Genomic DNA, 23,460 nt, shown 5'->3' on the forward strand with positions numbered 1-23,460 from the left:
AACTGTGTCTTCAGCAATTATAACATTTTTATCACAATAGTATAATAATCTCAGTGACACTCTTTGATGATAATATTTAATCGCAATGATATTCTATAATAATAATAATATGATAATTAAGAGGGTATTTTGCGAAAGTATTATGTCAGCCATAGAGACAATCTGTGATAATAAATCAGCAGTGTATACTCCGCGATAGTAGTATAAATTAGTCATCAGTTATGGTCATGGTCTCGATGAATTAGGGTAGATGAAACTGAGTATATCGCATGAAGCATCCCAATTAATTTTAAGCGATAACGAAAGCTAATGACAACGTCCAGTGACAGGATACTGACAGAATAATCAAATATAATAATCAAAAAGAAATACCATATGGCTACAACTGATTCATCGTAAGTGTTTCGATTAAACAAGAATGTAGCCTTGAAGAATCTCGTGATTTACATTTGGGAATTATTCGATAAGTATTATCTCGTGTGTCTAGATAACTATTGTTAGAATAAAAACTTTTTTTTATTGAAAAGATAATGCGATTTTTAATTGAAACAATTTTATTTTATTTATTTTATTTTTACTTAAAACAATTTTAATATGTTTAAACATGAATATAGCCTTGAAGAATCTCGTGATTTACATTTGGGAATTATTCGATAAGTATTATCTCGTGTGTCTAGATAACTATTGTTAGAATAAAAATTTTTTTATATAAAAGATAATGCGATTTTTACTTGAAACAATTTTATTTTATATTAAAACAATTTTAACTCGATTAAAGATGAATATAGGCTTTAAGAATTTCGTGATTTACATTTGAGAATTATTCGATAAGTATTATCTCGTGTATCTAGATAGCTATTGTTAGAATAAAAATTTTTTTATATAAAAGATAATGCGATCTCTACTTGAAACAATTTTATTTTATTTATTTTATTTTTACTTAAAACAATTTTAATATGTTTAAACATGAATATAGCCTTGAAGAATCTCGTGATTTACATTTGAGAATTATTGGATAAGTATTATCTCGTGTATCTAGATAACTATTGTTAAAATACTAATTTTTCTTTGTAGAAAAGATAACGCGATCTCTACTTAAAACAAATTTATTTTATTTAATTTTATTTCGTATTAAAACAATTTTGACACGATTAAAGATGAATATAGAATTGAAGAATCTTGTGATTTACGTTTAAGAATTATTCGATAAGTATTATCTCGTGTATCTAGATAACTATTGTTAAAATAAAAATTTTCTTTGTATAAAAGATAACGCGATTTTTACTTAAAACAATTTTAACTCGATTAAAGATGAATATAGGCTTTAAAAATCTTGTGATTTACGTTTAAGAATTATTCGATAATTACTATCTTATGTATCTAGATAACTATTGTTAGAATACAAATTTTCTTTATATAAAAATTAACGCAATCTCTACATGAAACAATTTTAATACGATTAAAGATGAATATAGAATTGAAGAATCTCGTGATTTACATTTGAGAATTATTCGATAATTACTATCTCGTGTATCTAGATAGCTATTGTTAGAATAAAACTTTTTTCTTATATAAAAGATAACGCGATCTCTACTTAAAACAATTTTAACCAAAACACCAAAAATTGTAAAAATTTTTAGGAATGAATTTCAAATGAAATAATTTATTAATTTAATTTGTGCTGATAAAATGAATTGTTAGAATTAACAAAGCTACAGATTATTTTACTATAAATTTATATTAATTAAATGAATATAAATCTCGTTATCGATGACTCAGACAGGTATTATTCAAATATTACGTATCATCATCGTCATCATTTTAATTATTAAACAAAATCGGCACTTTATATTGATTTTAAAAAATTATTACAATGTCCTTTGTGCTAATTTGCTTAATTCGACATCTTATCCTCTGCATAAAATCGTAAGTACTTCTTATTTCAGAATTTCTCTTATTACAACGTACTAAGACTCTTATTACAATAAGTACAAGACTCTTTTATTCCATTAATTATTCCCTACAATCAAACATTTAATCAACTATATTTAGAATGCTAATAATTATTTAGTTTATATATTTTAATAAGAAATAAGTAGTTAATTATCTCCGTTATTTTATATATTTTAACAAGAGAAATGTAATTAATTAACTCCGTTATTTTATATATTTTAACAAGAGAAAAGCAGTTAATCACCTCCATTATCTTATATATTTTAATAACAGATAAATTCGATAACAAACCTCAAAGATTCGATAATTTAAATTATTTTATATATTCTAACAATAGCTAAGTACTTAATTATCCCCATTATTTTATATATTTCAACAAAATCTAAATTCGACATCAATCCTCGAAGCTTCTCTAATTTCAAATCAAAAATATTCCCAAATAAATAACGCGATACATAAATTTATATTTCATTATCTCCGTTATTCATATATTTTAACAATAGATAAGTAATTAATTATCTCCGTTATTTTATATATTTTAACAAAAGATAAGTAGTTAATCATCTCCATTATCTTATATATTTTAATAACAGATAAATTCGATAACAAACCTCAAAGATTCGATAATTTAAATTATTTTATATATTCTAACAATAGCTAAGTACTTAATTATCCCCATTATTTTATATATTTCAACAAAAATCTAAATTCGACATCAATCCTCGAAGCTTCTCTAATTTCAAATCAAAAAATATTCCCAAATAAATAACGCGATACCAAAATTTATATTCCATCATCTCCTTTAATTCACATACTTTAACCATACATAATTAATTCATAAATTTGAATAAAAGAAAAAAATATATAACTCGCGCGCAAAAGTCAACCATGGCGTTGAATTTTCTCTGTTGGAATCTCAAACGAGCCGTTGAACATCGTAATAATACTGTCCATTCCTTTTCCGAGATTTGCTGGAGCACCGAAAGTATTGTCTTTCGGTATAATCATGGCCGGGATTAGAGCAGACACCGAGACATGCAATCCGCTCGTGTTTCCTGCAGCTACAGATCAAGGAGGAGGAGGAAAAAAAAGCATCCACAGTATTGTTACTCCGTAGGGTCGATGGAACTGCTAGGTGGCATCTAATGAGAAGGAGCGGACAATGAGCCTTTCTAACTTAAGTGCCCTAGGGTGAATACCAGAAGGGTGCTTCTACCACCCTTCTTATTTCATTCATTTATTCTCACGCTTGCCTCGCGAATCAGACGAGTTACCTGGCTGGAGGGCTGCGATATGAATGATTTCAAGGTTTTTGCAATATTCGGTAACAGAAACTTGGGAAATCGGGTAAATCGTCTTTCGATCTTAAATACCGAAGAAATATGGTGTTAGTACTGGTGTTAAGTTGGAACAAATGGGAAATAAAGGAAATTAATCAAATTTAGTTAAATTCTAACTTAAATGAAATTAAGTTAAATTATAAAATAAATGAAATTATGTTAAATTATAAAATAAATGAAATAAATGAATTTAAGTACATTAAGTCAAATTATAAAATAAACGAAGTAAATGAAATTAAGTAAATTAAGTTAAAGTATAAAGTAAATGAAATTAATTAAATTAAGTTAAATTATAAAATAAATGAATTTAAAATAAATGAATTTAAGTTAAATTATAAAATAAATGAAATAAGTAAATTAAGTTAAATTTAAAGTAAATGAAATTAAGTTAAATTAGAAAATAAATGAAATAAATGAAATTAAGTTAAATTAGAAATGAATGAAATTAATGAATAAATGCTGCGAATAAAATCAAATTAAAGATGGAAACTGATGATTCGTGGATCGTGGAAAAGAAAAATCTCGAATCTAGAAGCTAACGATTGTCAGAAAAAAATCGTTTCACGGTGGTATAATGGTGTGATAATAAAATAGAAAACATAAGAGTAAACGAATAAAATAATTTCCAATATACCGCATTTTATTTGGTAAATAATTGAATTGATAATTTCATTTTTCGATAAACATAGGAATTTTGTTTACAAGAGAAATGCTTTTTCTTGGTTTGATAATTTTTAATCGGTTCGAATATTTCTCTTAACGTAATTTAATATGATAAAACGCTACAAAGTTTAGCGAAACATGATATGTTAGTATTTTATTACAATGATACTGTAAGTTTCGAACGATGAAGTATTATACTGTGCTAAAAAAAAAAACAACGAATATATAAGTATATCAACCTACTTTGTTATACAAAGTTCATGAATGAATTCAAAAGTGATAAATTGAGATAGAAAAAAATAGAAAAAAATTTATTCTATTTCATCTTCTGGATTTACTATAATATTCCATGAATAAAAATATAATAATCTTTAACGAATGCCAGTTATTTGAGAGACAAGGATAACAAGCAGAAAAATTAAAAATGTTTAATTGATGCAATAAGAAGGAAAAAAAATGGAAACAAAAGGAAAAATATATAGGTATACATTACACGCACGCACACATATACATGTATTTAATAATAATCAATTGAAAATCATACGATTTCGTTATTCATCAAATTATCAAAATGATTGATATATCTAATTATATCTAATGTCTTATAACTGATGATTGAATACACTAATAATAAACAAACAAACTTGCAACAATTTTTTGTATTCTAATCTGAATTGATTTTATTGAAGTAAAAAATTTTGTTTTGAGTTTCTTTATTGAAATAGTTTTCAATAAGAATTTTGATACAAAAAGTTCCTTAATCATTGTATATCATTAAACTAATAAGTAAATAAAATGAGATGTCTTTTTTGTTAATGAATAATACTATATATTTAAATTTTCATTGTTCAATTTAACTTACCAAAACTGTATTAAATTATAATCAAATTATTGATACATTAAAACAAATAAAATCTTATACCCAGATGAATCTAATGGAAGTGTCAAACAATTAATTTATATAGTTTTATTACATTATATAACTCTGTACAATTGTATAAATGGTATTAATTTAAGTTGTATTTCTTAAATTATTTGAATGTTTGCTTATACAATTAATAGACAAATTATAGTATTTTAATTCGAATATGGAAATGATATATTTCAGTACAAATTTCTGTACATATTTGTTTAATAAAAATAATAACTCTGCAAATTGATTATTGATATAACAATTATTTGATTTTATATGATGTATATTTTGTTAATTTCCATATAAACTGAATTTTTAGTTATTCTTGGTACAAAAAACATTTCGTTTATTTTTATACATTTATAAAGTAAATTTTAAATATACAGCATGATTGTTTTTAAATTACTTAGCATCGTAAGAAATAGTTTACTTTTAACAGTTTTATAGATTTTCAACATCACTGCATATTTGTATTTTAATTTCATTATGTCAAATTTAAGGAAAGAAATAACTTCAAAAGGCTGAAATTTTTTAATTCTATTATAACTTAATCATATAAAAAATGTACAATGAGTGTATTGTTTTATTGCATGTTTTAAATTAGACAACTCTCCTAACTTCAAAAATCGTTTTAAATATAAAATTTGTCCTATTGACATACAAACCAAAACCGCAGCTTCAAAACATGCCCACATAACTACGCGAGAATTTGTGCTTTCATTGATAGCTCTATGATTTCGATCTCTCACCTAAAAACAAAATGTTGATTTTATTAAAAACTTTAATACAATATATTTTATATCCTATTTATGTATACTTATTTCATGTATTAATAACATATAATAACTATATATATGTAAATTATAAGAAATATTACCTGCATGTATTCTTGCTCACTTTTCACAACCCACAAACTTGTACTTAATTCTTTGATCATATCATCTATTTTGTTATGGTATGCATCAGGTGCATTTTCATCTGAAGTTTGTTCTATAGGCTTTAAATTTTCTCCAATATCCATATTAAACATTACAACTTTTGGTGTCATACTACTTTTCTGATTACCAAAGCAGTATGTATAAACACCACGGAGATGTGCAGCAAACGTGTATTTACCACTACTTTCTTGGTTACCTTGATAAATTATTTTCCATCAGGACCAATTATTTTTACATCTATGTCTAAAAATCCACCTTCAGCTATTTCAAACGTAAGTCCTACAAAAATACAACGTAAAACTTTATTACATTATTTTTCATAATACAATACACGTGATATTTATTCTTTTTTATATGCAAAATGTTTATATAAATATTTTACGAGTTAGAAGAATATTACATTACATTAATGGTCAATACTTATACTTAAAATTTAATAAATTATATTATCTAAAGAGTATATATATATATTATAAAAAACCAGAAGAAAAATTGATACAAATCTGTAATACAATATCGCAAAAGAGTTTTACTAACATATCTATGTTGATTACAACTTCTACATAAATTTCATTATATTATTTAATACCTATTATACTACGTTATAATGTTACATTGTACAATCTAATAATAAAATATTTAATGCCGCTCAAATTTTAACATACGATATGACGAAAACATACAGATTATGAATATGTATTAAAAATTTTAATAATTGTAGATTTATTATAAATGTTATCATTGATAATAACAGATATAATACATTAGACATAAGTTTGATGTTTTTTGTATTAAAATATTTCTTGAATCAAAATTTAATAAGCTTAAATTAAATTTATTAGTTACTATATTTAATAAATGTTGTAATTTATTGCATTAATAGAAATAAAATAGTAATTTTATTTGTAAAGTAATTGCATAAAAACAATTGTTTATAATATTTGCAATATTACAATATTTATACTATACTCGACAAAATACTTATACATATTTTTTCTCAAGCTGTACAAATATCTTAATTATTTAAATCAACAGATTTTAGTGACATAATGATATTGTTTCGTACTATTTTATGTCGTTACTTTGAACATCTAAAAGCAACAACAGAACCCTTTTATTAAACGTGTATACTTCGAGTATTGAAAAGAAATCTTCGACAAATATTTACATATACATATAAAGGTAATTTTATGTGAAAGTTTTGTCTTGAAAAAATTGCAACTTATTATTTTCCAATGTGTATTATAAATAAGTACAAAAGGGAAACTAACCCATTTTCGTGCCTGCTTCTACCTTGTCAAAGAAACATTCTTCAGCATGAGCATCCACAGTAATGAAATAGCAGTTTGCACTAGAGCTCAAAAAAATGAGAAATAAACAAGAAATAAGCCACCTCATTTTATTAAATTACAATGTGGACCAATTGAAAACGACATACGCTCTTTCTTTTTCCTGCCACTTCACAGTGGCATGTTGCTACCACAGCGCCACGTATGCATTCTACCATAAAATTAATAACATAGATAGATGTACATTCTACTTATTTTAGTAGACATTTCACAAAATACAAATTTTCCATACGATATGTTTAAATATCAAATGAGAATTATTCTAATTATATATTTATGTATTAATTAATAGATATGTATGTGATTGAAGTGACAATATACTGCACTTCTATAGGTATGAATTAATTTGGTGATTCAGAAATTCAATGAAAAAAAACTAAATTAAATTGATTGTGTTACTATATTAGAATTTTGCAGCATTCTACCATAAAATTAATAACATAGATAGATGTACATTCTACTTATTTTAGTAGGACATTTCATAAAATACAAATTTCCATTACGATATGTTAAATATCAAATGAGAATTATTCTAATTATATATTTATGTATTAATTAATAGATATGTATGAGATTGAAGTGACAATATACTGCACTTCTATAGTATGAATTAATTGGTGATTCAGAAATTCAATGAAAAAAAACTAAATTAAATTGATTGTATTACTATATTAGAATTTTGCTGCATTCTACCATAAAATTAATAACATAGATAGATGTACATTCTACTTATTTTAATAGACATTTCGCAAAATACAAATTTTCTGTTACAAAATGTTTAAATATCAAATGAGAATTATTCTATTAATTAATACATAAATATATAATTAGAAATGATATGTTTGAGATTGAAATGACAATGTACTGCACTTCTATAGGTATGAATTAATTTGCTGATTCAGAAATTCAATGAAAAAAAACTAAATTAAAATGATCGTATTACTATATTAAAATTTTGCTACAAAGTTAATTATTTCATTTTAATTTGTGTATTTAGATAAAATTAACACGAATTGATATTTTTTGGAAGCTTCTGTAATTATGTATGTGTATTTTCTGTTTAAATGAAAATACATATAATAATATGATAAAATTTTAAGCGTTAACTTAATCGTTTACGTTTAAAATGCGTACAAGTAATTTATTTTTATATATAAATTTTTATTTATAAATGTTTCATAAATTTTTTCATTCATGTGTGATTTTGAAACACTAAACCAATAAATATTATTTTATCTACGAAAGTTACAGATAAATAATTCAAAATGATTTAAAAATAGCATTTCATTGATAAAATAAATAATTAATTTAAACATTTTGTATGTTTTATATGTTTCATAAAGAAGTATTTACTACATTATTTTTAATATCATAGGTAAAGTTTAATACTTTTTCAACAAAATTAATGCTTTTGTTTGATATATTTTATTTTGTTACTTTACGTTATCAAATTTTTTATTAATTTCTAAAACATACCACATGAAAACAGTTGCTTAATTTTTACCTACAAATGTAGGTACTTCAGTAATTCAAATTTAAATGAGATAAAAGAAAATATCTCATGCTCTGAAACGTTACCAATTTTTATCTACTTCAGAAAGAAATACTCTCTTAAACACGATGAAATACATTTATTATTTATTAAGGAGTAAAATATTCAAAAATTTTGTATCTTATATGTTTTGCATACTTTTTATATGTTAAATAATTATATAAAATATTAATATAATTTTTTAAAGATCTTATTTATTAAATTATATATAATATAAGTCATCAAACTGTATAATATTGAAATTTATTTATTTATCAAATAAAAGTAACATCAAATTTACAAGTTAATATAATAGAAATAGAATGAAACAGTTATCGTACAAATTTCGTACTACGAACTACTATCAACACAATAGTAAATATGAAAAGTAAATCATTCAACGATAGTAATTATATATACAGTACATACAAATATATATGTGAAATTGACTTTACACCAATAGTGACCTATATATAACATTCAAAATTCTAAAATAAACATAACTGCATGTATATTTATCGTTTATATAATTTAAGTTTTAAATTATAAAATCAATTTTATAATGTATCATTACTGTACAGAATTCATTCATGGTTCACGATTTCATGTTATCAAAAAGTAACATTAAAGATATATAATTTTATAGATACGTGCATATATATAAAACAATCGAAATGTTAAAGAAATTTTAAATGAGTGATTAAAAAATTATTGTTAAATATTGTAGAAAAATAACAAATATAAAATGAGTGGTATGTGCTGTCGATATTTACTAATAAAGCGAAATATTTTTCCTCACGGTCGAAGACACGATTTTGTGGTTACCTCATCTTTTGCATCATATTTATCTTCCAAACAAATATGTAGCAATTCTACTTCGTATGTATTAGATATATATCTATATACATGAATATACATTGTTTTCCTTCAGTATTATCTTTATTGTTAATATTTTTCAAGTGCGATACCAGTAAAACTTGCATACGTTTCTTATGAATCAATGAATAAAAATGATAGTGCTTTCAAACAACCTATAATTATAATGCATGGTCTTTTTGGTTCAAAGACTAATTGGAACTTTTTATCAAAATCAATTCATCAACAAACAGATCGTAAGGTAGATACTTGGATTTTATATAATACGAGGAATACTTGAAATAAATTTCTAGGTGATAACTATAGATGCAAGAAACCATGGAGATTCTCCACATTCTGTAGATATGACGTACCATCATATGGCACAAGATGTAGTTCAACTTATGAATGATTTAGGATTTGAAAAATCAACATTAATAGGACACAGTATGGGAGGTTCCGCAATGATGTATGTAGCTTTAAATAATCCAAAACTAGTAGAAAGGTTAATAGTAGTTGATATGTCTCCGGTGAGAACTAGCCCTAATCTTATGGACATGGAAAAGATATTTAAAGCAATGAGTTCGATACGGTTAAATGGAATTACAACATTAACAAAAGCACGTGCTAGGGTAAAAGATCAACTTGCAGATGCTGTTCAGTCTTTAGCTTTACGTCAGGTAATTAAATATTTAGTACGTTCAATATAAATAATCAGGACACCTAATGTTTACATAAACTAAAACTTTTTATCATAGTTTTTAGCAATGAATTTAGTAGAAGCAGATGGAAAATATAAATGGCGGGTTAATTTATCTGTGTTGGAGCAAAACTTTGCAACACAAATAGCAGTATTCCCACATATAGATTCAAAAATTTACGATGGACCAACATTGTTTATAGGTGGTTCTGAAAGTGATTACATAAGAACTGATGATCATGATAAAATTAAAACCTTATTTCCTTCTGCCAATTTTACTTATATAAATGGTGCAAATCATTGGGTACATGCAGATAAACCAGCAGAGTTTTTGAAAACTGTAGTTGATTTCATTAATCAGCCATAATTTATCATTTTACATGTAAAAAAAATACGCAATATATTTTGTAAATATATACATGTATTTGTGAAATTCGTAACTCTACATATAAAACAAGGGAGAGATAGCAAAGTAAAATATAATTTTATGCAATATAAATAAATTGTGAATTTTGTGCTTGTCAAAACTATACACAGTTTAAGATATTTTTAGTCTTTTATCCGTTGCTTTCATAAAAAATACATGTTTAATATTAGAATTTAATACTGTTAAAACTTGTAAACAAGTTTACATAAGGCCATACTTAGGTAAAAAGCAACTATTTAAATATTAAATACAAATAGAATTTTTAATGATAACGAAAGCAAAATATATTTAATTAAGTATAAGATTAATGTAAAAGTGTTCAACTAGATACAAATTCAATTAAAGAAGTGTGAAAAATTGCAAATAGATGCAAAATTCCAACATTTAAACATTGACATAGAAAATTTAAGAAAAACTGTAATTATGTGTAAAAAGAAATAAAATAGTAATTTTAAATTAGCTAAAATATTTGCTACTATTATCACAATCATTTTTGCACAGTGCAAGTTTCCTATTAACTTCACCTACTAAAGTACATCATGTGCATGTCCACCATTATATGCATAATCAGCTTTATTATGCATTACCAATTGATTGTCCACAAAGATAAAATGAATCTGAACGTGTTTCAAATGGATTTGCAATCATTTCAGAAAACTACAAAGACATTTCAAATACTAATGTAATAGGAATTATTAAAAATTAATAAAGTCATATCGGAGGATTATTTGGTGCTTACCCAAATCAGCAGGTAAAGTAGGAAATTCATAAATGTGTTCACAAGTATTCTTACTATTTGGTATACAAAATCCAAATTGAAAATCAAAGGTTTTTAATAATCTGTCTCGAAGAAATGACGTTCGATCATTCGAAAATTGTTCACTGGTTTAGAACCCACTAGAAACTCAATTGTAGCTCCAACAGTCTTTAGTTTAAGAAATTGTGGTGTAAACTGATACCGTACAAAGCGGCCAGTATTAGCATCATCACAATTAGATTCTTCACTGTCTGGTTCTACATCTAGGTTGGAATCACATTCTAACATATAAATAATAAAATTTACCTTTTATAATACATGAAATATATATATATATATATTCGTATAAATTTTTGCAACTATCATTGATATAACAATACTGTAACAATTGCTAACCAGTAGCTGGTGGTTTTGTTATTTCAAATAATATTGCTCCTGTTTCTAAATCTCTAATTTGAAATCTTGTAAAATCTATATCGTAAATGTTTGCCTCAGGAGAACATAAGTACTCTGAAATTAATATTAATACGTCATTTTTTTTTTATTTCATTTTTCCCTAATTTATTAATATAATGAATTAATAGAAACGTTATTTTTACTACTCAGTAATTGTGGGGTAACCGCAACACCATTTCTGGGGTTATAGTAGTTTCTTCAGTATTTCCATTATCAGCATTTTCTTGATCTGCTGATGGTGTAAACGTAACAATTGCTTCATTTGATTTATTTTCGCTGTCAACACTCATAATTTAAACGTAATTAAACGATACAAAGACAATTAATTTATATTCAAAGACCGCGTATGATAATTATGAAGTGTCATATATGACATTCATTAAATATTTCTTACATCAAATTTCACGTACATTAAAAAATATAGTTTACCCAATATTTTCAATCGTAAAAATACTTATATGTTCAATATTATTTTCATTGCACAAATGTTGTGACATTTCTTTGTATCTTAGTAATTATTTACGTTTTACATAGAGCATCAGTCATAAATATCCTGAAATTATGCATGACTATAGAAGATCCACTTTGTTGTATATTTGAGTAACAAAAAATGACTAGAAATCTCATGTTACTAGAATCTTTTTCAAACTAAATATTTTATTTCCCGTTCACACAAATCGATATATAATAAATTTTATTAATTCGATTATTAAATTTCTGCGTCTAGTTAAAATCGTTATAAAATTCATTGTTTAAGTAACGTTCTTTTATATATTTTATAAATTCACTAATATTTCATGCCTTATGCTATTCAATGTTTGTTTTGGTAAGATCAATTGACAGACTGTCAAGCCTAACCTCACCTTTATAGGAATTGTACGCTCTACATATTAATGAAGATTCTAATACGTGATCGAGAAATTGTTTCATTTGAATCAACATATAAATCATATGTATTACTAGTGGACAGTTATAAATATTATAATAATTAAGTTTCATTGATTATTTCCTTATTACCTGTATATGATAGACTAAACAATCATGTCTAATTCGTCACAAACGTCTAACGAACCTTATCGCGAATTAGGAGAATTACGTGGTTCTGAACTGAATGTCAAGTTCAGAAAATGTTTCAAGATGCAATAGAAATTTTGGAAATTGCGTTGGAACGTTCTTTGGAACTTTCTTCTGTCGTAGTTATCCAGATGGTAAACTGTTTTTTCTTTAAACATGTATATTATAACATGTACAAATTATTATATGTATCTTTACAATATTACTGACAATTTTTATGTACAGGATAATCTGCTTAAACTTATCTGTAAAGGAGCGGGTAACTGTAAGTTGTGTAAATATCTTATTATGCATGGAAATATAACATTGAATCTCAGAAAATGGGATTGCTTTAATTAATCTTTCTTGCGACTGATGACTTTAATTTACAAAGTGATATTCTCGAAGTGATATTCTTACTTTTTACTTGGGTATGAATAAAATATCACTAACAATTTATCTACACATAAGCGCATGTATATTAATTTAAATAATATTTTTCATGTATTTTTGTATCATACGATTCTAATTAACTAATATATTGTAATTATCTAATGTACATATTGTGTTAATGTTTAGTGAGTTGATAAGTTAATGATCTTTTTAACTACTCTATATATTAAGTCTATATATATATAATACGAAATATGTATGTAAAATAACTTATAATAAATTATTTTATATTCAATTTAAATATATACAAAATTGATCACATAACATATATAATAGTTGCAGTTAATTTATTTAAAAACTGGTATATTTTATTGGAATTCAATATATTTTTTTAATATAGAAAAAAATTCATTGACAGATACCTTTACTGTTATCCAAGCTATCAATGCATTAGGATTTGGGAAATTTCAAGTTAAACTATCTTTATTTACGGGTCTCTGTTGGATGGTAGATAGTATGGAAATAACAATATTAAGCATTTTAAGCCATCATTACATTGTGATTGGGTATAACTAGATATCAGCAGGCTTTAACGACTACGGTAACATTATTTAATAAAATATTCATATTTAATAAAATTCTGCTAATAATTTTGATGTAACATGTTATTGTATTTATTTTAGGTTGTTTTTTTAGGTATGATGTTAAGTTCTACATTTTGGAGTAATTTAAGCGATAGATATGGTAGTAAACAATCCTTAACTCTATGTGCAATATTGCTACTTTATTATGCTTTCTTAAGTGCGTTTGCACCAAATTTTCTATGGATTTTATTACTTAGAGGATTAGTTGGTTTTGCTATTGGTTTGTGTACCACAATCGTAAGTATTGGTAAGTGGTATACAGTAAAAGTATCTATGTTCTTAAATTAGGTAAAAATACACGTTAATCATTTTTATTTTAGGGTAACATTATATGCAGAATTTCTTCCAGCAAAACAAAGAGCAAAATGTGTCATTTTATTAGATGTAAGCATAATTATAATATAAATTTAATACATATATTTATGCTATTCACATAAAATGATTATTTTTCTAGTGTTTTTTGGGCACTTGGAGCTTGTTTTGAAGTAGCAATAGCATTAGCAATAATGCCAACTTTTGGTTGGAGATGGCTTCTCATTTATCAACAATACCACTTCTCGTATTTGCTATTATTACTCCAGTAGGTACCCACAAATTAAGTAATAATAATAATCAATACTAAAAATATAAGTACCTTTTTCATGATATTTATATTACAGTGGTTACCAGAATCTACAATATTTGACATAACAAGTGGAAGAATGGACAAAGCTGTTTCAACCTTAGAACGAGTAGCAAGAGAAAATAAAAAAACCTTTACCTCCAGGAAGATTAGTAATGGATCGTTTTTATCAAATTAATCATGGCAAATTAAAAGATGTGCTAAGTAAAGAAATGTGTAGAACATCTACTTTACTTTGGCTTGTATGGTAAATATTATATGGCATATATATTAACAATATTTTTATATAAATAATAACATTATGGTTTTAGGATGAGTACAGCATTTTGTTACTATGGTGTTGTATTAATGACTACAGAATTATTTCATACATCGTCCTGAACAATGTAGTTTATGGGAAAACAAAAAAGGAAGATGTTTGTCAATTAGATTGTCGTTTAGAACGCAGTGATTACATCGATCTTCTTTGGACAACGTTAGCTGAATTTCCAGGAATTTTTTCTACTATTTTTGCAATTGAAAAGATGGTAGAAAAAAGACAATGGCTTTTCACTAATAATGTTTGCAGTATTAATTTGTTTTCTAGGCAGAGCTTGCCTATTAAGTAGAGTAGTATTAACACTGGCAATTTTTTTGAGCTAGAGGTTTGATTGCTGGTGTGTTTCAAGCAGCCTATGCTATATACTCCAGAAGCTATATCCGACTCATTTACGTAGTATTGGTGTTAGTACATGTAGTGCAATGGCTAGGATTGGTGCAATGGTTACACCATACATAGCACAAGTATTTCTTCAATGGTCTATTACTGGAGCAATGACAATTTACGCTGCAACAGCATTATGTGCTGCAGTTGCTACTCTTGCTTTACCCGTTGAAACAAAAAATCATACATCTAATGATGTGCCACAAGAAACAAGATGAAATTTCAATTTTTTTTTTACTGCTTAAATATTTTAATGGAGAAAATATATTTTCGTTTTACACTATATTGTTCCATCAGTACATAATTGTTAAACTAACAGTTTTTTACTAATGAAACAAGACTCATATTTATTGATATTCATTTATTTTGTTTCTACTATTTTATAGTTACATATAATATTGTTTAGTTACATTAATATTATATTTTGTCTTTGACCATCTTTGTCATATAACTTACTTGAATGAATAGGATATACTATACATATCACATTATAAGTTATTTAACATGTGTTTACTTTTCCGCAATACTTTAGAACAGCAATAGTATTTAAACATATAAGAAAAGTATAAAGACTGATATAAAATATTAAATATTAATATAAAACAGAAGTGCCAAAATGCACAAATGTGCAGAATTAATGTATATGCATGATAAACAATGACTTTTGTTACATGTTTTATTATTAATATTAATAACAAGGCATGTCAAGCTGCAATGATTTGATTTATTTTAATTTATCTGGACACGTGTAATATTTTTATAAGAAAAAGGCATTAAGTAACATTAACTGACATTATCTCCTATTTCATTATTTAAAAATTAAACATATAAAATAAAATCGTAGTAAATTAATAATTTATTACAACTTTATCAAACACAAAATTTGTTTATATGTACCTAAACAAGAAACAATAGAATGTAATATTTACAAATACTCAAAGTATCTTAATAAATTGTGTCTTGTACTTTTTTATATATAATTTTTAGTAAACCTTTGTATAACACGGTAGAGAAATTGCAAATTTTGAAATTTATATATTATACTAATAGCATTCACGTTATTAATTTCTTTATTGTTAATTCTTAAAATATCATTATTATTTTTAAAAGACTAATATCTGCAAAAGCTTTTTCTGATAAAGATAATATGATATTCTTTTATCTAAAAAAAATGTACATTTAAATTTAACCCTTTGCGAACGGAATCGCTCGATGGACGAGCGTTGCTGTGGAGAGTACAGGTATTGGAGCGTGCAGTAAAGAAAATGTTCACGTCGTACGTTTGCGTTATAAAAGCTAAAGCTTTATTCAAAGAACTTTTTCATGAAATCCAACAATATCATAAACGAACAAATTTAGTCGTGTATTACATATGATACGTTTTATATTCGTCCTTTGTATGATATAGCCGCAGCGCGAGAGTTGGGCTGATATATTCGATAGATATATCGTCCGCAAAAGGTTAATGACCAAATAAATTTTATTTTTAAATATTGAAAGATGATACAAAAATGGCGACACGAAACGTTCCCTCCATACGCATTATATAAGGTTCTACTGTAATTTCATACTTTTATTAAATCTTGGAATGAATGTAAATACAACTTTTTTTTTCCTTTTTTCCTTTTCAACATTTATAATCATAATTTGTAAAGATTAAACATTATAAATTACATCAAGAAAAATTTCAAGCCATTTCTACGAAAGAAAGTAATTCTTCTTTTAAATATCCTACAGGATTCATTGTGATTTGTTTCTGATTTGTTTTTCCAGAAAAACATCAAAGTTGTAGAAGGAAATAAGTCCAATTCAAGTAATGTTTTACCAAAGGAATCTTCATGAAATGTCGTACTAGGTAGCTTTCTTAAGCTGTATGGCCTCTCGTTATTTATCAAATTCTCAGTAACAAAATTAACAACATTCTGGAAAGTTTCATGAACAGAAAACGTTCCTTGCAAAATAAGATTATCCGGAAAATTTTATACGAATCAATGAAAACTTATATTTATTAAGTCTTCCTTTTGCTTCTCTTTCTCTCATTTCTTTCGTCCTTAACATCTGATTCCTTTCAATTTCTTTACTTCTATGATATTAATAACAAAAGATGTTTAATATAATTTATCTAATAAAATTTTGTATATAATCTAGAAAATTTTATACATAAATACATAATTACCGAAGGTGTTGTTCTTTCGCTATATCCTCCGCAGTTACATTGAAAAATGTTGATGGTAATTCAGTTCTCCTGTTTGCTTGCATAGGTAACAATACTTGAAGATTCCTATCCAATCAAGAGGAATGGATTCTGCATTTTTAGTGCCTCAAGTAATGTAATAACATTTTCAATAGTGCAATTATCTGAACTCCAAACTAAAAAATCCTCCTCTTTATCATTATTCAATAACTTCTTTTGGCGAAAACCAACAGCATTTAAGAACTCTAATGCACCTTCAACTGGGACTACTTTATCCTTTAAAATATAGATTTTATTGTTAATGTTTAACTATTTTGAAATAAAAAGAGAAGAAAATAAATAGAAATCTTCATTGTTTTTATAACTTTTATATAAATATATATATTATATTAGTAAATAAATAAATTTTAATAAATTATGATTTCTATTATAACTATTTTTTCAAACTTTCATTGACATTAAAACAAATTTTTTGATAATCAAAACGTGTTATTATATTTAATCATCTTTAATTTATTAACAGAAATATTATTTATATTCGTTTATATATTCATAAAAGAAAGTTTTTATGAAAATTTCTATAAAAATTCTTCCTTCATAAATTCATTAATAAAACAAAAGTAGTACTTGAAATATTCTGTTCTGTATTCTAATTTTTTTATATTTTTCTTCATCTGGATTATTTATGATATTTTCCAAATATTTCCCAAGTGTTTCGACACAAACGCTCAATTTTTTTGCTTGTCCCTATTGCAGTTTTGTATAATTAAACAAGATATTAAGCCTCCATCTTCTCCTTTTAATTGTTCATATAAAAATTCTCTTATTTTCACTTTCCACTCATTTTGTGTTAATACTTCATCAGATTAAATATGGACAACGATATCCTATGTTGGCAACAGCTAATAAGGAATTATCCTTCATTTTTTCTTTAGCTTTTTCTTCTAACTGTGCTTTCTTTGCATTTTGCTGTGCTTTTCTTTCTTGTTCTAATTCTCGTTTTACTTGTGCTTTAATACTAGCATATGACCTAGAAATAATATTTTTACAAAATTGTTAAATTTTCATTATGCAGTTTGTAGTTATAAAGAAACATAGACATGTTAAATGTTAAACTCACGTGTTAAAATTTTTTACTTTGGCTTTTTTTACTTCTAATCTTGCTAAAGCTGCCTGACCAGCTATTTCAGCTTCTTTCGTGGGTTTTACCCTTTCTCTTGGCTCTACTGTAGATGTAGATCCAACAGAACTAGTTGAATCAGTTAACCTACATAAAATAAATTTATATTTATAATTATATTATCCAATTATAATTTAACTGAAATATAAATTTTTATTACATTTTGTTTATTTATTTATTCAAAATATTTGATATATCTACCTTAATTAAAATAAAATTCGCTTAACATATTTTTTATAATTATGAAATTATGATCTAAAATTTTATACGATTATCTAACTTATAATCAATTATAAAAAAATTTCATTTGAGTTATTGTTCTAAAAACAAAATAAAAAAGTGTTAGATTACGTGACAATCCACGTCTATAAATTTCAACTGTTTCCAACTATAATAGAATAAACTTTTTAATATTAATAATAATAAAGAAAAAATGTTTGAAAAAATAATATTAAATAATACAGGAAAATGCATAAATAATATCAAATATGCTTAGAAATTATACTTTACCAGATATACTCTTAACATTGGAAATATAATATTGGTTTAATAAAAACTAAAATATATATTGAAATTCAAAAAATAATATTTATGAATAATTTAAATGCCAATCAAAAAACTGTTGTAGTTTCAACTTCTATATTAAAATTAGTTAACTAATTATAATATATTATAATAAACCTTACTTGTGTCCTGCTCCAGCATTCATAAATTTTACATCTAATTTTATCTTTTGGAGAAACGTATTAATTTTTTCAGTCATAATTTTTTTTGTTTTTCTATATTATGAGAGTTAGGAAAAACAAATTAATACTATAATTAAAATTTTCTTGCCACTGATAATTCTACAATCCTTTAACCTAAAACAGAATAAAGTTCCATACTTCTGACTTATATAATAAAGTGTGTGTATATATATGTATAATATGTGTGTAATATATATATAGACTTTTTTTTTACCCATAAGTCTATTTTGCTTACAATTATTTGGTTTGACAAATAATTTATTTTAAACAACAAATTATTCCTCGGATGAAGAATCCAGATCCTCTGTTATAGATTCTATGACACAAATTATATTATTAGAATTAAGATATACATAAAATTCTTAATACAGAAACGTGATTTTTTTTTGAACAAAATAAATACACGTGATGATAAAATTGAAAAGCAGATAAATTAAAAATAAAACTTCATTAGAACGAAATATTTTCATTATTATACGATTATGAGAAACAATATACAATAAATGTACAAATATATATTGCGCAGTCATCATAATGATAACAATGTCTTGAATTAGACATTTAATATCATAAGTATAAATACAATAATATTCGTACAATTTATTTAAATATTGTTATACATATAAATGTACATATTAAAATGAAAAATATGAAGTTTCTTACTTGATTCCATAAATTGTTCGGAAATTCTCGAACCGTAATATGCCAAGCGATGAAAATTAGTGCCACGGTACTAACAAATGTAAACGAGAAGATCTTCAGTAAATGTAATTGAAAATCATCAAATGCTATCAAACCGATAAATTCGTTAAAAAAAATCAGAGAATTTTTGCTGCAGTTCATCGTTAATAACACTGTCAATGGGGTGAGATGTTAACTCTAACGTTGTTGAGCTCACTCCATGGGTAAGCTTACTAATTGTTTCCACCAAATAGTCTATCCAAGACCACGAATTTTCATGTACATTACTCATCACATGTGAAAAACTCTTAATTAAATTAAATAATTCTAGGCTTAGTTCACCTTCACTTTGGTATATCACATTACAACATCGTACATTGATATTTTCAAGTGTTTAAATTATTCTAATTTACAAGGTCAGATTTCAGAATATGATGAAACTTGACCAGTAAGAAAATTACTAAATAAGATTAAAACGTAACGTTCAATTGACCATCTTACAATAAATAGTTATAACTCATGGTTTTAGATAACTCCATTCTCGTAACATTACAACTACAAATTACTTATTTAACAAATTGTAACTAGTAATCTCGAATAGAAATTTACCTGTATCTTTATCAAATAAATTATCATATATACTTTTACTATAAACTATTTGTTATAAACTATCGACAAAATAAATATACAATCCATACCTTTTAATTGTTACTTATTATCGTATCTTTAATTATTTTTCTATAATAAAAGTTTTTTAATTTTCAATTTTAATTTATATTAAATTTGAAATTTATTTCAAACTAAATAAAATTGTGTTTTTTATTTATATAAGATTCAATGTAATTCAGTTTTTTTATATCTATGAATATAATTAATGTTTTAAAGAAGAACATAATCAATATTTTTCCAATTTTATCAATCAATAAAGTTCCTTAACAATTTCTCGACAGTATACATTATTATACTATTTACCTATTATTAAATAATCGAGGGATATTAGTACCAGAAATATTCAAGTAACTAGTAAAGTTTCAGCTTCAATATAATTCCAAAATTTGATGAAAGTAATTGTATAAATATTCCTATGCCGAACATATGTTTAAACAACACGAGAAGATTGTATTAAGTACTTTACTATTGTCATCTAGTTTCTTGACGTAAAACTTAGAATTCAATATTTGGTACTTTAGCTATATTTACTAGTGATATTTAGTAATATTTTTACAATACATCCATTATACTTTTTATACCTTCTGCAATAATATCAATTTGATTATCGATATTGTATACAATACAAAAATTGTAAATATAGCAATTTCAGTAATATAACAGTATATCTGAGCTTATACCTTATTCTCTATACAAAATGGGTGGAGGAGATTTGGTAAGTTTAATTGTAGTTTTAAGTCTGATGAAAATATATCATGTCAGTAAATAAAAAAATAGTAGGTGTATTTATTCAATAAAACTACAAATTTGTTAAGGTAGAATTTGAAGAAATCATGGCATCCATCTACTATGAAAAATATAGAAAAAGTTTGGAAAGCAGAACAACAACAAAGTCAGGAAAAGAAAAAAATTGCCGAATTAAAAAAAGAAATAGAAATGGAAAAGGATCGAGAAGATATGAAAAAATATGCAATGGAGCAAGGAGTGATAGAGAAAAAGGATGATAAAAAATTAGATTGGATGTATAAAGGACCAAAATCAATTAATCAATAGAGAAGAATATTTACTTGGACGGCCAATTGATAAATCTTTCGAACAAATGAATCAAGTGGAGAAAGATATTGAATTAAATCAAGTACCAAGAAACCATGGTTGAACATGTTATTTGTATTATATATTTCTGTTATATCTCTATTATAATTTGCATTATATATCATAATAATTAGTAATTCAAATATTTCAGAATGTATTCCACCATCATTACGTTTCTTTTCTGGTAACGAACAAGTGGACTTAGCAAGAAAGATGCAAGAAGATCCTTTATATGCGATAAAGAAGAAAGAAATAGAAACAAGAAATCAATTGTTAAAAAATCCTGTTAAATTAAAGCAATTACGACAATTGGTACGTGAATTAATATTAATTTATAGTAATAATAACAACAATAGTAGTTAATGTTTAGATATTTATTTATTTCCTTATTATTATCATATTACTGTTTAGTTGAGCAGCAATCAAAGAAAAGCAAAAGTGAAAGGAAAAAGAAGAAAAAGAAAGATAAACAAGATGTTGATAGTGATGATGAAGAGCAATTAGATTTATTATTGGCTACTAAATATAAACAATTAAAAGAGAAAATTAATAATAAGGATTTAATAAAGTCAATGAAGAAAGTAAAACATAAACGTAAAAAGAAATTGAAAAAAGAAAATTATTCTAATGATGAATCAGAAAGTAGCAGTGATGAAAGCAATGAATATATCAAAAAATATAAAAAGAAAAAGAAGCAAAAGTAAAGAAAATAATACTGAAATCAAGAAACATAGCAAGAAAAAATGTTTAGTACTTGATACTGAAGAAGAAAGAGAACATAAAATTCATGAAAAGCATGGTGCTAAGACTCGCAGTTCAAGTAAAGAAAGTGATGATAGTTCAATTCAAGAAAAAAGACATAGATTACACAAAAAAGATGTAAATAAGCATAAAGATAAAGATTTTCGTTCAAGAAGTCCTCAAGATAGAGAAAACAGTACTTATAAAAATAAATACAATGACACAAATAGTATTGAGGATAGGCATAAAGATGTTTTGAATAAAGTACATCAAAGAGAAACAATGCATTCTAAATTATCGTCTGATAAAAGATATCACAAAGAGGACAAGAATAGAGATAAGTGGAATTCAAAAAAGAAACAAAGTCTTACAGAAGAAGAAAAGAACGACGTAGACAAGAAATGATAGCAAATGCATCATGGAGAGATAAGGAACGAGAACGTAGTGTTAAAAATATCGTGAAGAAGAAAAGAAAGAAGTAGACGGTGGGAAAATATATAACCAAGATTTTGTTAGAAAACAATTAGTAGCTGCTGCAGAAGTAGGTACAGTTGCATCTAGAATTAAATCTAATATAAATAATATACAGCGATCTGGAGGAGCAATGGACACAAATTTCGCTAAAAGATGATTTTAAACAATATCATTAAATTTATATAAATGGATAAATTTGATTAAATTCATTGTAGAAAATACCATAGGAAATATATACTTTTTAATATATAGTTGTGTAGTTTATTGTCTTATAAATACAGATATTAAATAGAATTGCTACTTTCGTATAATTTGATATTTTTTTTTATATAAAGCGAACTTGGAAAAATATTTGGGAAAATATGCACACATTAAGAAAATACAGT

The 23,460-nt window shown here is 25.0% G+C and overlaps 4 protein-coding genes and 2 pseudogenes across 4 annotated transcripts; 3 read left to right on the top strand and 3 right to left on the bottom strand.

Moving 5' to 3' along the window:
• Positions 1 to 5,487: 5,487 nt before the first annotated feature.
• Positions 5,488 to 7,205, bottom strand: LOC143221462 (transmembrane emp24 domain-containing protein pseudogene; annotated as a pseudogene).
• Positions 7,206 to 9,432: 2,227 nt separating this feature from the next.
• LOC143221464 (sn-1-specific diacylglycerol lipase ABHD11-like) lies at positions 9,433 to 10,609 on the top strand. Its single transcript, XM_076446905.1, has 4 exons — positions 9,433 to 9,566; positions 9,648 to 9,804; positions 9,857 to 10,222; positions 10,301 to 10,609. Exons 1-4 carry the CDS (start codon positions 9,433 to 9,435, stop codon positions 10,607 to 10,609), a joined length of 966 nt encoding a protein of 321 aa, XP_076303020.1.
• A 587-nt stretch (positions 10,610 to 11,196) lies between these two features.
• On the bottom strand, positions 11,197 to 12,172 carry LOC143221463 (protein unc-119 homolog B-like; annotated as a pseudogene).
• Positions 12,173 to 12,923: 751 nt separating this feature from the next.
• LOC143221465 (synaptic vesicle 2-related protein-like) lies at positions 12,924 to 15,515 on the top strand. The gene is given in 18 exon segments (XM_076446906.1): positions 12,924 to 12,998; positions 13,000 to 13,090; positions 13,747 to 13,869; positions 13,872 to 13,892; positions 13,895 to 13,929; positions 14,012 to 14,194; positions 14,196 to 14,209; positions 14,293 to 14,355; positions 14,427 to 14,506; positions 14,509 to 14,552; positions 14,632 to 14,718; positions 14,720 to 14,841; positions 14,906 to 14,972; positions 14,974 to 14,997; positions 14,999 to 15,123; positions 15,125 to 15,230; positions 15,232 to 15,280; positions 15,283 to 15,515. Coding segments are annotated over 18 exon segments (1,542 nt in total).
• Positions 15,516 to 16,984: 1,469 nt separating this feature from the next.
• On the bottom strand, positions 16,985 to 19,434 carry LOC143221467 (UBX domain-containing protein 6-like). The gene is given in 10 exon segments (XM_076446909.1): positions 16,985 to 17,032; positions 17,034 to 17,273; positions 17,275 to 17,380; positions 17,474 to 17,587; positions 17,589 to 17,767; positions 18,119 to 18,226; positions 18,229 to 18,357; positions 18,359 to 18,521; positions 18,612 to 18,758; positions 19,358 to 19,434. Coding segments are annotated over 10 exon segments (1,311 nt in total).
• A 2,030-nt stretch (positions 19,435 to 21,464) lies between these two features.
• On the top strand, positions 21,465 to 23,231 carry LOC143221466 (pre-mRNA-splicing factor CWC25 homolog). Its single transcript, XM_076446908.1, is given in 9 exon segments — positions 21,465 to 21,482; positions 21,587 to 21,802; positions 21,804 to 21,918; positions 22,011 to 22,175; positions 22,271 to 22,556; positions 22,558 to 22,829; positions 22,866 to 22,976; positions 22,979 to 23,050; positions 23,053 to 23,231. Coding segments are annotated over 9 exon segments (1,434 nt in total).
• The last annotated feature ends 229 nt before the right edge of the window (positions 23,232 to 23,460 follow it).

The sequence above is a fragment of the Lasioglossum baleicum genome, unplaced genomic scaffold (assembly GCF_051020765.1).
Source record: "Lasioglossum baleicum unplaced genomic scaffold, iyLasBale1 scaffold2450, whole genome shotgun sequence".
Classification (NCBI taxonomy): Eukaryota; Metazoa; Arthropoda; class Insecta; order Hymenoptera; family Halictidae; genus Lasioglossum; species Lasioglossum baleicum.

Excerpts from the sequence above, each read along its gene's own strand:
- LOC143221464 (XM_076446905.1), top strand. The coding sequence starts at position 9,433 with ATGAGTGGTATGTGCTGTCGATATTTACTAATAAAGCGAAATATTTTT. Across the intron at positions 9,567-9,647 it reads ATATGTAGCAATTCTACTTC|TGCGATACCAGTAAAACTTG; the intron begins GTATGTATTAGA and ends ATATTTTTCAAG. Across the intron at positions 9,805-9,856 it reads ATCAACAAACAGATCGTAAG|GTGATAACTATAGATGCAAG; the intron begins GTAGATACTTGG and ends ATAAATTTCTAG.